Source organism: Tachypleus tridentatus, chromosome 13, assembly GCF_004210375.1.
Source record: "Tachypleus tridentatus isolate NWPU-2018 chromosome 13, ASM421037v1, whole genome shotgun sequence".
Taxonomy (NCBI): domain Eukaryota; kingdom Metazoa; phylum Arthropoda; class Merostomata; order Xiphosura; family Limulidae; genus Tachypleus; species Tachypleus tridentatus.
The window spans coordinates 121,218,923-121,233,540 of record NC_134837.1 but is presented as its reverse complement, the minus strand read 5'-3'; the positions used below and the strand labels follow the sequence as shown (position 1 = coordinate 121,233,540).

At 31.5% G+C, this 14,618-nt stretch overlaps 1 protein-coding gene across 1 annotated transcript; it reads right to left on the bottom strand.

Annotated features, from left to right (window-relative positions):
- Positions 1-1,803: 1,803 nt before the first annotated feature.
- Positions 1,804-3,981, bottom strand: LOC143239060 (techylectin-5B-like). Its single transcript, XM_076479851.1, has 5 exons — positions 3,720-3,981; positions 3,283-3,533; positions 2,616-2,721; positions 2,319-2,483; positions 1,804-2,235 (listed from the first exon to the last, which is right to left on the bottom strand). Exons 1-5 carry the CDS (start codon positions 3,883-3,885, stop codon positions 1,973-1,975), a joined length of 951 nt encoding a protein of 316 aa, XP_076335966.1. The 5' UTR covers positions 3,886-3,981; the 3' UTR covers positions 1,804-1,972.
- Positions 3,982-14,618: the final 10,637 nt, after the last annotated feature.

Below are 14,618 nucleotides of genomic sequence, written 5' to 3'. Positions count from 1 at the left end.
GTTTTTTTGTCTTTTACGTGTGTGCTGTAGTTATTAGAAATAGAATGTGTCACAAAATATTTTACTTACTGCATTTGTTACAATTATTTTTCAGGTATATTGAAAATAAGTGTAATGTAATATTCAGATATAGAATATTCTACGATTTTCTTCAATACTATTGGTTAAAGTTATTTCACGTGTATAGAATATTTACTATTTTACATTAATGTTTGGTAACCACTAATGTAACTCAGTTTATTTCCTAAAGTAACTAATATGGTTACGGTTTGGATATATAACATTACCGTATATTTTATACATCCAAAACCACACTATGACATATTTTTCTTCTCAAATGACACGCTGGGTTTTTCTTTTTACCTATATTATATTACCAAGAATATGAGGTTCCTCTAGACCCGTGAGCAGGATGTACCTTTGACCCACATCCTCCAGAGCCGTTCTTGGAAGAAATGTTTATATTTATACTTGTACATATGTTAATTATATGACATAAGAAAGTTTCTATGCCGCTGTGCTTTCATAAACACAAATCCAAAAGTTAAGATATTTTACTGGTGGCTTCTGTAATGCGGTGGAATCAATTCTCTGAATAGATTGGTTTCAAAATTATTATTTTTTTAGGGTGGTTGTGTCACCAACATCACCGACATTGATTTCAAATGATTTGAATAGTTGTGTTAATAAATTTTATAATACATTTGTGTGGAAGTTAAAAACTTGTTTATATGTAATTACCTCAATGATTCACGCCAGCTTTACTTAATATTCCGTTGATAGGTTAGAAAGAATATAGTTGGTCAACACCACCTACCGGCAATTCTTGAACTACTCTAAAAATATTTCAATATTGGTATTTGACCTTTACACTTATAACACAAAAACGGCCTGAAATGGGAAGTGTTATTGTTTTTTGAGTAATACATGAAGCATGCACTTTCAGAATCACAATACGTCACGCTAACAACTAGACTTCGTCCTTAACATGTATGATAAATGTTATACGTTAGAAGAACATTCTATTTGATAGAAACATAATGTACTCGTATATTGTTATTTTTGTAGTTTTTATTTCTAAGTTAACATTAATATTTGTTACTGATAACAACACAAGATATGAGATTTGATTGGTTTTTGGAATTTCGCACAAAGCTACTCGAGGGCTATCTTTGCTAGCCGTCCCTAATTTAGCAGTGTAAGACTAGAGGGAAGGCAGCTAGTCATCACCACCCACCGCCAAAACTCTTGGGTTACTCTCTTACCAACGAATAGTGGGATTGACCGTCATATTATAACGCCCCCACGGCTGGAAGGGCGAGTATGTTTGGCGCGACTCGGGCACGAACCCGCGATTCTCAGATTACGAAGCGCACGCCTTAACGCGCTAGGTCATGCCAGGCCCCATGAGATTTGAAATTTTGTATCGCAATATTATAGATTTAGGTAAAGATGTAATGTTTTTGTTATTGAGAGCCCGAGATTATATTTTATACAAACACCAAAATCATGTAACTATTGACACAAATGATTAAACTGGTAGCTAGGAAACAGTCAGTATTTAGTTGGTTTCGAGCTTTTTGTTTGTTTGTTTTTGAATTAAACGGAAAGCTACATGTGGGCTTTTTGCGATAGCCACCCATAATTTAGCAGTGTAAGTCTAGAGGGAAGGCAGCTAGTCATCACCACCCACCGCCAACTCTTGGGCTACCAGGTCGGTTTCGAGGTTTTAGATGTTATTAAACCTTTTAATAATATATTTATTGTACAGAACACATTATATTCAAGTAACAGTAGAAAACATTGACCAAAATTACTTTATTTGTTTAAGGTAAAATATCCACTTAATGGTAATTATTTACACACAGAGAAAAACATAAAACATGTTAAGAGTATCTGTATCTTGTCCGTTTATCACGATGTATGACGTAAAATACAATTTCGTATTATATATTTAGATTTTATTTATTATTTATTTACCAATAATAAACTCTACAGGTCTTATTTTCATCTCGCTTGTCTTTAGTGTACTGTGTTTACTTTTCCACTCATGCCAGGTAATACCGGTTGTATCTACCTTATCTTCTGTGTAATACACACCGTTTAGGTTGGTATTATGACATGAATTGTACCACCATCCGCCTTTGTAGGTTTGAGCACAACTACCGCTGTTTCTATCGTTGTCTTTATCTTTGGTACTGAACATAATGTCGTTGTGGTGAGCGAGAGAATTTCCTAAAATAATTTGAAATAACTAATAAATAATATATAAACAACTAATGTAAGATGTTATATACTAGAATAAAGTTTAAACTCACCTGCGTCACCCTTGTACGTTTTGTAACTCATTTTATAGAGTTCTTTTTCGCTTCGTACCAAGAACTCGTCATGCTCTGCATATCTTCGACTTCCTTCAAAATCTTCCAGATCAACACGGAGCACCATGTTGTCCTGATTGGTCAACGAGAAAATGATGTCATTGCCTGGAACAGAAGCAGTATATAAAAAATTAATATTTTATAAGACAGTGTATCATTAATTACATCAAATAATACTAAATAACATGAAAAGAAATAAGTAGTTGATCACAGTTAGATAAATATATAAAGATTTACCTAACCAAAACTCCTGGGTTAAATTTCCAAAACCATTTTTGTATTCTACCCACGATCTGTAAAAATTTTCAAATGGTTTTCCAAAATCTCCTCTTCTTTGGATCAACTAGAAATAAGAAAATCAATAAGATATACTGAGATAACTAAGTTTTATATTAAAATGATACTTGAAAATATATATTTCTGCATTATTCAACATTATTCTATTTTTATAAAACTTGTCTGAAAACGAAAGCTTTGAAATCTAAAATAAAACTTGTTCATATGATTTGAGTTGATGTTTTATAGATGATTTTAGGATTGTATTATCATAACATCGAAATAAACTCCAGAGAAGATTCCTCTGTGTTATTAAATACTAATATATGCTTATCATCATGCAGAAAGTCAGGTTGAACACACATTCTGATATATATATAAACAAACTAAAACAATTAATTACAAAGTAAAAAGATAACTTGTATATTTATTTATATTTTTTTTGTCAAATGTGGGCTCGGTATTGAAACTTAGTTTCCAATTCTTCTACATAACTGAGTTTATACAACAAAGTAGTTTTTTTTTCTATGAAAATATTGGCTATCTTTTAATTAAATGTTTCACAAAAACAATCACTAACTGAGAATTAACTAAAGCTACCCCACGAAACAAAGTTTAGTTCACCTACCGTCCACCCTCCTCCTGATGTCTCCATATCACAGTATACAGAGATCGACTGATTCAAAAATCGTGGCTGAATCTTGTAGACACCACTGGTTCGGTTCAGTTTTTGTTTATAGATACTGGCACAGTCTTCTGGTAGAGGTGGCTTTTGATCCGTCGTATTTGTCACACAAAGAGATTGTTGAAAGGATCGGTTTTGTTTGTCATTAACAATCGGTGAAAATGTTCGTTCAAATGTGGTTGTAGAAAACACGTCTAAAGAGTAACGGATAAAAACTTTAATGTGGAAACAGAAAAGTAGTTGAACATACAGTGTTACTAACAATAATATTGTAACATTTATGTTTAACATTCTAACGTAACATTTAGTTATATTTAAATGTTCCTTTAGTCGAATTTATGTTTTGCGTTAACTAAAATACTTCAAGTAAAATATATTACCTTCTAAAGTAGAAATTCTCTCTCTAGCCAGATCTACTAATTCTGTAACGGAGTCCACTATTCCTTTCAATGACCCAACAGTATTACAAGCTGTGTGATAATGGACATCAGCCTGGGTCAACACGAAAAAAGACAAAATACTTAATGTCTTCACAGTGTTGTACATTGTTAAATGGTTAATAACACAAAACTGGTTTCTTATAGACTGAAGATGTGAATTTTCTATCAGTGGTTTTATAGTTGTATTAAACAGGATATCTAAAGAGGGTTTTCCTTAGATTACTGCAAGTTAGAACCGTGTTAGTAACTATATCTGATGTTTTTCCAAGAAATGTTTATAGTTTTCTAAATATGGCTCTAGTCAACATCTGAATTTTCCGCTTCTTTTTATAAACACTGGCCTAAAGTATTCATTTTTACAAGAACAGATCGAAAACTTACATAAAGAGACATCTACGATCCACCATTTTGTTAAAATCACGAACATTGTACAACACGTTTTTTCAAACAGAAAATATCTTGTTAAATATATTATCTTATTTTTATCAAGTTAAATTTAAAGTCTAAATGTAAGATGTATTAAATTAAAATTATATTTATAAGTTTAACGATATAATTACTGTAATACAATATAAATTACACACACTACAGACATTACTGTTTTAAAGGTTTGTTTACATACTTAGTCCAGAATAACCTTTCTCATGCAATTCCGATGGTTCAGATGAGAGATTGAGGGCTTATGGTGCTAGATATAGGGTTCAGTTACAAGAGTATAGATAACTTTATGAAAATGTGTAACTTGTTGAGTGTAACGTACAAACATGGTATCTGTATATCTACATAAAGTATAATCTAATTATGAAATTAATCTTTAATTAATAAATGGTTAATATATCATTTGCATGTACATATTAATTACATATAACGTCACACTTCCGTTTCCATAGTGACATACAAACTGGTGATGTTACTGTGACTAGTAAGAGAACGTTATGAACGTCTGTTACTGTATTGTGCCTGGGGAACTTGTCTCGAATTTCGCGCAAAGCTACACAAGACCTATCTGCGCTAGTCGTTCATAATTTAGCTGGGTAAGACTAGAGGGAAGACAACAAGTCATCACCATCCACCGCCAAATGGTGGGTTACTCTTTTACCAACGAACAGTTGGATTGACCATCATATTATAACGTCCTTACAGTTGAAAGGGCGAGCATGTGTGGTGTCACGGGTATTCGAACCCGCAACTCTCGGACTACAAGTCAAGTACCTTAACCCACCTGGTCATGCCGGGCCGCATTTCGGATTTCATGGTGACTGTTGTGAAATTATTACGAGCGTCGTTGTAACTGTTGTTAGTTTTTATAGGTTTTAGTGTGACTGATGTGAGACATTTTTGGTGTCAATGCGATTTCTGAGAGATCAACATGGTTGTACGTGTGACTGAACAGAAACTATTTATTATTGATGTCAGTTGGGCAGAAATGCTATTATTAAAATATATTCTTCAAAGAAACCCTATTGAAGTGAAAATCGAGTAACACCACGACAAAATAATGTATATCAGTGGTACAGTTCTAAAGTATGTCATTGAAATTATGTACAACAGAACATAGTAATGAAATACTATAACTGAATACCATAGCCAACCAGTAAAATAACACATATCATAATATACCTGAAAGTAATAGATACCGTATAACACAGTAAGTGATAATAATTAACTGGATGTCATTAAATAAACTAACTCTAGTGTTATATCTGATATACAAACAACTTTAATGATGTTGTACTTTTATTTGTTACATTAATTTAGAATGTAATACCACTTATACCAGTATTCGTGTATTAAACATGAAAACCAAATATTTTAATGTAACGTTACATGGAAAAATGTTCGTTAGTTTTCAATGTCGTTATTTATGTTTAGACAAGAACACATTCAACAGACAATATGTAGAAGACATAAGTATAGAGAAAACTGCAGTTGTAACAACATGTGACATATGTTCATTATCCTTTCTACATTTCTTAATTAATCATTTTATAAATCAACAGTTATGGTAATACAGTCTAGCTGAACATTTGTTGGTACGGTGTAATTTCAATCTGTTTCTTCCACCAACAATATACTACAAGCAACAGTTGTTAATATCAACATGAAACTGACAGAATGTATAATAAATTTCTCCTAGTTACTTTTAATATGTTGTTGTCTGCGTTACGGTGCATTTCACTAGTTATACCTTAAATCCCTTCATCCGGTTACTTGGTGGTAATTACATGTAGTTATTATAGTTGTTCTATATCATAGTTACCATGGCAATACTTCAGTGTTTCTGTTATGGATACACTGGTGTATTGTTAGTACAGTGACAAATAATTAAATATTGTTGTTGGATAAAAGTATAATTTTAATAATGAATGAAACATTAAGAAAGGTTTGAAACTTGTATTATTACGGTGTTACAGATAATTATTGTATGTATATTACTGTGTTAAAATTTGTTTAAATCTTTCATAAATTCTCTGGGTAATATGACTCTAAAACTCTAGTTACACTTAATATAAACAACCGCTTTTAATACCTTATATGTAAATATTTGATTAGACAAGTGTGAGAAATAGAAGATTTTTACATGAAGGAAAAACACGTTTATTTTTGAAATTATACGACGTTTATTCATTTTTTTTCCAAACTATCCTATACTGTACATCTTTATTTCTTACACACTGGTTATAAAATCTTTTGTAGTACTATAGCTCTAACAATAAGTTACCTTTGGTTGTTTCTGACACTGGATTTTTATGTTTATACTACAGAGAATTTATAGACGAACTTTGTAACAACTTCAATACCTTAATCCAGGTAAATCTATACGCACGAATTAACAGAATATTTTAAAATCAGATTTTGTCGAAGTATTTCCAGTTTTGTTTTTAATATATTTCTAATAATAATTTCAAACGTTTCTTTACTCTGAATAAATTCTAATAATTCAATATTTGTTTATTGTTTGTGATGATTGTTTTCAAGCATTGGTGGAAAGATTTTCACAATAAATGTTCTAGTATCTTTATATTAAAACAATGGAAGTAAAATACTTCCTTGTTTGAAGTTTAAAACAAAATATTCTAGTACATCAGTATATAGAGTAGTCTATTAGTGGGTCAGTAACAAACTTGTGGATTTACATTGTTAAAACCTGAGGTTCAGTTTCACGTGCTGCGCATACCATGTGTATATACCACGTTATAAATATTTCTATTGATAAAACGTATGAAATAGATGAAGACAGCACAATTTATATTCAGTCCAAGTAAAAATAAATTTAATTACTTGTTTTATTTCATGCATTTTAGAAAAATATTAATTTCGGTTTCGATGACAACTTTATCAGTTTGTGAAGGTTTCAACAACTCGAAAGGTTTCTGATATCCTGATTTATAGTGTCTATACTTTACAGTTTTTGTGTGTGTGTGTTGGGTTTTGTAACTTTCTTGCACTTGTATTAAAAACTAATAACTTATTTATATCTAAACCAACACGGAGAACAGTTTGTTTATTTTTGTGAAAAATAAAACTGCCTTTTACTTGTATGTCGTACAGATCACTTACATGTTTGGTAATTATGTAAAGGTAAATAGACATTATTTCACAATTCTATCAGTAATGTGAAAGTAAATTACTACTATTATTCAAACCTACTGTAGGTTCTAACACAAAATTAACCTTCTAATATTTGCTTGTGAAAACATTATTCTCATGAGTTCATTATGTTTTTATTCTGTTTTTTAAAGAAGTTATTTTAACTTGTTGCTGTTTTAAGTACACAATAATTTTCTACTATAGAATCATCAACATAAAATATTCTAGATAGACAAAAATATTCTTTGAAAACAAACATAGCCATCCTGCAGACCTTTATCTATAATTACAGCTGATAATGTAAATCTGTTAACACTTTAATTATCTAATCCTAAACTTCCACGTCACTGTGGTCGGTTTTACCTACAATCACACTAAGTCCTTGGCTAGACACTGTATCAGTAATACTGAGAGAGACGTTCCACAGTTGTACACTTACATGATTCTGTTGAACCATTACAATCCAGTTTATGTATAAAAATTACTCAAAGTAAAACTGAAATAGATAACAGTATACTTAGTGTCCTTAAACTATCTGACTCCATATTTAAAATTAATAGCTTCAAAAAAATTACGGATAGAATACTCCGGATTAATTTAACTTGACTGAATGTCTTCTTGTTTTAGTGTAGTACCACGTGGGTGAAGTTTGTTACTAGAAGATTGTCCTGATGATACTTTATGTGTTGTTCAATATCACATCCCTTATTATATCGATTATTCTGTGGCTGAAATCCACGATATCATGTACAGGTGTCAAATATACGTAATATTTGACAACCTCACTCAAGAAAAACTCTGACAGGATGATGTCAGTGAAAGTGGGACCGTCATGTTAGTTCACCTCTGCAAATTTATCTTTCTAGTCGTTCGTATTTTACTGTAGTGCAATAACAGAAAGAAGAGAAAACTTCATGAGTTGTTCATGTAGTTAAATAAAATAAATGTTCTATCTATCATAATTGTTAAGTTATGAATTTTCAAAATGAGTCAAATAATTTATTAACATCCTAAGAACTTTTTACATATGCTGTCATCTATTGTTGCAGAAAGTAAAGTATTAAAAATTTAATAGTAGTGAAAGATATTCAACAGAAATAATGAAACACACAGGAAATAGCTAAAATAAGAACTACAGCGAAAAGAAGTAGACACAAAGTGTACTTTGTGTCTAAAGTGTAATGTGCTGCCACCAGAGTTTCAAAAAATAACATATGTTGAAGAATTAAATTAATTGAGAATAGAAAAAAATAATTTACCATTAATAATTGAAATAAAAATAGAGTCCAGAATTATACATAAATATCGCTGTAACATTTAAAAGTATCTTATTTAAACGTGAATCTTTTGATCTGTGATTTATTTCACATTTTATTTGACAATCGATACCTTAAAGCTAACCCTAACACAAAAACAGCCTCCGAATGGCTCAGCGGTATGTCCGCGGCCTTCCAACGCTAAAAACCGAGTTTCGATACCCGTGGTGGGCAGAGCACCGATAGCCCATTGTGTAGCTTTGTGTTTCATTTAAAACAACATAATAATAACCTACAAATATTAGTTTTTCTAAGAAAGTTTTAAGATATACCAAGAAAAATGTTAAGTCAAAACAAAATCATACTCTTTAAGTATGAACGTGTTTCTGTATGGTATTAAAATTGGTTACAAATAAACGTATCGAAGTTCTTATGCTATTTATGTAGAAATGTATAACTTACTTGAACGTTGGTTTTTAGTATTTATTTGTATTCTGGTCGGTTCATACTAAATGAAAACTTCCAGCACTAAAACCAGGGTAAACTCACTAAGAAGCACGAAAACTATAATGGGTAAAAATCTCATAACTTTATATTAGGTTCTATAGCATCATGACATCAAAATTATGAAAAACAGACAACAACTCTTACGATAATAATAACTCCAGTGTTTATAAAAAGACGTGGAATTTATAGATGTTGATTAGAACCATGTTTAAAAAACTATAAACATTTCTTGGACTCAGTGTGAGAAACATCAGATACTGTAACTAACACGGTTCTAACTTGTAGTAATTTAAGGAAAAGCATTTTTGGATATCCTGTTTAATACAACTATAAAACCACTGATGGAAAATTCACATCTCCAGTCTACAAGAAACCAGTTTTGTGTTATTAACCATTTAACAATGCACAACACTGTGAAGATATTAAGTACAAAGAGGAAACAATATACAAGTACCTTATATTTCTGTTCTATTGTTTGTTCTTCTAACATATAACATTTATCAGACATTATATGGACAGGCGTGGCTCAGTTATTGGCGTGACGAATTGTGGTTTTGAAAGCGCCATGGTTCATGTCTTACTCAAAAAACAATCACACTAACCATTTCTGGCCGTTTTTTGTTATAAGTGCAAAAGTCAAATACCAATATTGAAATATTTGGTTAGAATAGTTCAAGAATTCCCTGTAGGCGTTGTTCACTATCTACGTTCCTTCTGTTGGAAATACTGGCGTAAATCATTTAGGTAATTACATATAAATACGTATTTAAATTCCACACAAATGTATTATAAAATTTTTAACACAACTATTCAAACCGTTTAAAATTAGTGTCAGTAATGTTGGTGTTACTACCAACTTAAAAAAACAGAATAATTTTAAAACCAATCTATTCAGGGCAATGATTACAGTGAAATGTCTTAAGTACTGGATTTGTGTTAATGAAAGCTCAGCGGTATAGAAACTTTCTTATGACATATAATGAACATATGTACAAGTATCAATATAAACGTTCTTTCCAAGAACGGCTCTAGAGGATGTGGTCTAGGGTACATCCTCCTAACGGGTCTAGAGAAACCCCCGTATCCTCGACAATATAATACAGCTAAAAAGAGAAACATAGCGTTTGATGTCAGAAGGAAAATACGTCAGGTATTCGTTTGGATTAAAAAAATCATAGTAATGTCATATAACTTGACTGTAACCATAGTTACGTTAGTGTTTACCAAACATTAATGTAAAATAGCAAATATTCTACATACCTGAAATAAACTTATCCAACTTATCTAAGTAACAATATTTTATGCTATATTATTTTAATTTAATTTCATCATATCCAAAACTATTTATAACCATTTCTAATTCCAAATTAAAGTTCTAACGTTAGGTTTTGTAATTAAGCTTAAGCCTAGCGTGTTAGTACTCAGTTACACTAATAAGAGTAAAGTAAAATAAAGAGTAAAAATAAAACCTTCCTTTCTACAGAGTCCTGTTTGTAGTTAAATTATAGGTTTCACTGTTCTTTGTGATTAAAACGGTAAAGTATCTATATACAATTGACCAAAATATAATGTTAGAATAATTATCACACAACAAGTAATTATTGAAACACGACTAACCCGGAATAAACTTGTATTTTTTCCAGTGCACTTTGAAACCATATACAGTGACGGAGAAGAAGGAAAGTATGATAGTAATTTTGACTTTAAAATGTTCCAAGTTAAACTGAATTATTTACATTTATGTGTCTCTTCCTAGGCCTAAACTACCCAGAATTACAATATATATATAACCAGTACTTTATTATTTGTTATTATTATTTATTTAACCTCTCATTCCCATTACATGAGCTCTGTGATCATTATACGTCCCCTATCTCTGACAGAAATAAAAATCATCCTTAAAACACCAGAAGAATAACATAACATTAAAAACTTCTCTTGCGGACACTGACCGTTAATTTGAAAGTCCACGACGTCCAAGACACGGACGTCAGCCAATCAAATAGCTATGTACCTATAAGTCTTCTGTACAACGTTGGTAAAGTCATGGGCAAAGTCACATCCAACAGACTGTTACATTACTTGGAAATTAATAACATCTTCTACAATAAACAAGAACTGTACACTGTAAAAACATGACAGTTATTAACAACAAAAACTGTAAACACATAACGGTTATTAACAAGAATAAGTGTACATTTCGAAAATATCCAGTTTGAGCCGTGAACATAAATTTAATAATTGCAGTAAAACTGTCTAAGGCGGAATCGCACCGGACCGAGTAAAATTTTCGGCTTGAGCAGGTTTTCCGGCTGAGACAGTGAATATATATAATATTTTAGTGGAACGTTATATTTTATTCACTGAAGGGAAGTAAGGCGTTTGTTAACAAAGTTCTAATACTGTTTATGCTATATTTGTTAGAATATGAACAAAAAGGTATAATAAGGTATAACTAATGAGATCCACGGTAACACAGACAACAGCAAAAAAAAAAAGGAAAACTTTATTATAAATTATGTTTGTTTTATGTTCATATTAACGACTATCGCTTGTAGTATATTGTTGGTGGAAGAAACAGACTGAAATTACACCGTACCAACAGATGTTCAGCTAGACTGTATTACCATAATTGTTGACTTATAATTTAGTTATTTAACAAATGTAGACACGTTATGAACACACATCACATTTAGTTACACACGTGCAGTTTTCTCTATACGTGTTATTATGTATTGAATGTGTTTAGACATAAATAACAACAATGAAAACTAACGAAAATTCTTTCAAGTTCCGTTATATTAAAATATTTGGTTTTCGTGTTTAATACATGAATTCAATTTCAGTAGATAAACGTTGTAAATTAATGTAAGAAATAAAAATATAACATTATTAAGGTTCAGTCATATTGACTTCCATAACAGTCTCTCACCAGCCACACTTACATCCACGTTGATCTCTCAGAAATTCCATTGACACCCATAATGTCTCACATCAGTCACACTGAAACTCATAAAAGCTCACAACTCTTACACTCGTGATAGTTTTCCTACAGTCACTAAGACATCCAAACTTGTTTCACACGTGTTTCACTCACAGAACAAAAGCAAACAGGTCACTGACGTTCATAACAGTCTCACACTAGTCCAACTGGCATCACTAGTTAGTATGGCACTATGAAGGGGGAAGTATGACGCCATATATAATTAATATATACATGAAAATGACATAGTAACAAATTAAAGACTAATTACTTAATTAGATTGTACAATAAATATTTCATGTAGATATACAGATACCACGTGTGCATGTTAATCTCAACTCGTTACACATTTTCACAAAGTTAAAAAACATGTACACATGAATGTGAAATACAAATACATGATAAAATACACAGTACCCTAAAATTATTTGATGTATTATAAATTTAATCCATGGCAAGAAACGCTTACAAACTAATGGTACGTGGTGGTTACAGTTTTGGTCACAGTAAGGGCAATTACGTACGACTGATCACCAAATACGTCATTAACAAGTGTGACACTAGCAACTTTAAACTTTTTGTTCACATCAACAAGTTTTCTTTATTGTTGATATAAGTAAATTACTGATGTTTAGATATAAAAGTAGGTAATTTAGCATTAAAAAACGTTTGATATTTTAACAATGAAATTACAATAGTACAAGTCACGTCTCAAAATGGGTTTGCCAGTAACACCCTTGTGCAAATTAATTGAAACAAATGGTCATTTTACAATATTTTCAGCATGGCGGCCGGTGTATGCTCGCTGGACCCGCTGATTTCCTTTAATAGTAAATTTTTTCACACAGACGGCGTCATTAGCTGCGTTTTGCAGTACGGTCGATCTATTTTTGGGATATATGATGAAATTTTGAGGAATATTACGTCATTCGAAATTGCGTTAGAAGGGCAAGGAGACCAGTCAAAAAACAACTTCTTACCAACTCCATGAAGAAAAACCGGTATCAATGGGGTCTGAAATACAAGAACTGGACGCAAGAACAATGGAGGAAGGTGTTATTCAGTGACGAGACTCATTTCTTCGTACAGGGTCAAAGAAGTCTGCATGTTTGCAGATCTCCAGGTGAGAAACTTCGAGAATCTCACATCAATCAGTTCGTAAAACACCCCATGAAGAAGTTTTGGGGCTTTTTCAGCTACTATGGCGTCGGAGGCTTCCATATCGTAGATGGTATTCGAGAAGAATGGTAAGAAGGGCTTCGAGGAAAAGATTGTACTACGAAAGATAAGCTAGTTGAAGCCATAATTGAGGTGTGGTACCGCGATCCAAAAATTAGTAAAGATTGCAGTCAACTCGTGGACTCGATGTCAAAGTGGATTAATGATCTTCTGAAAAATAAAGGCGGTCATATCATGTATTAATTTGTGAGTAATTTTTGGATTCTCAGAAATAAAACGCAAAAAATTGAAAAAATCGTAATTTTCCGTCTTGTTTCAATTAATTTGTACAAGGGTGTATTTCCTTACATTTAATTGTTATGTCACATAATATAGTCTGAGTAGTTTAGGCCTAGGAAGAGCCATATAAATGTAAATAATGCAGTTTAGTTTGGAACATTTTAAAATTAAAATGACTATCATACTTTTCTTCTTGTCTGTTACTGCTGTATATGGTGCTATATTACACCAGAAGAAATATGTTTATTCGGGGTAAGTCATGTTTCGATAATTATTTATCGTCTAATAATTATTCTAACATTGTATTTTGGTTTATTGTATATAGATGCTTTACCGTTTCAATCACAAAGAACAGTGAAACCTATAATTTAACTACAAAAAGGACTCTGCAGAAAGTTTTACCCTTGTTAGTGTTAACTGAGTACTAACATACTAGGCCTACACTTAATTACATCAGAACTTTAATTTGGAATTAGAAATGGATATAAATAGTTTTGGATGTAACAACCTTAGATAAATAAAATATAACATTAAATATTGTTACTTAGGATAGTTATATTGTCATGGAAGAAGATGAAGAATGATCCAGAATTGTGTAAAGAACCTCATCACAGCCAGCGATCATCCATACAGTATACTCTCAGGACTTCCTGGTGAGTGATGCTTGAACTATTTCTACGACACAGGGAATATTTTAAATATCTTATTTCCATACTATTTATGGAAGAAGTAGGCTACGTTTTTGCTACTGCGTTTTTTTTACGTGTGTACGAAATTAGAATACTGTAACTATTAAATATAGAATATTTAATGAAATATCTTTCTCACTACATTTGTTACAGTTATTATTTTTTAAGTATATAGAAGATAAATGTAATATGACATTCAGATACAAAATATGCTACGATTTTCTTGAATACCATTCGTTAAGAATCTTTCGGGTATGTAGAATACTTACTATTTTACCTTAATGTTTGGGAACCACGAACGCAACTCAGTTTACTTTATGAAGTAACCAATATGGTTACAGTCTGGATATATAAC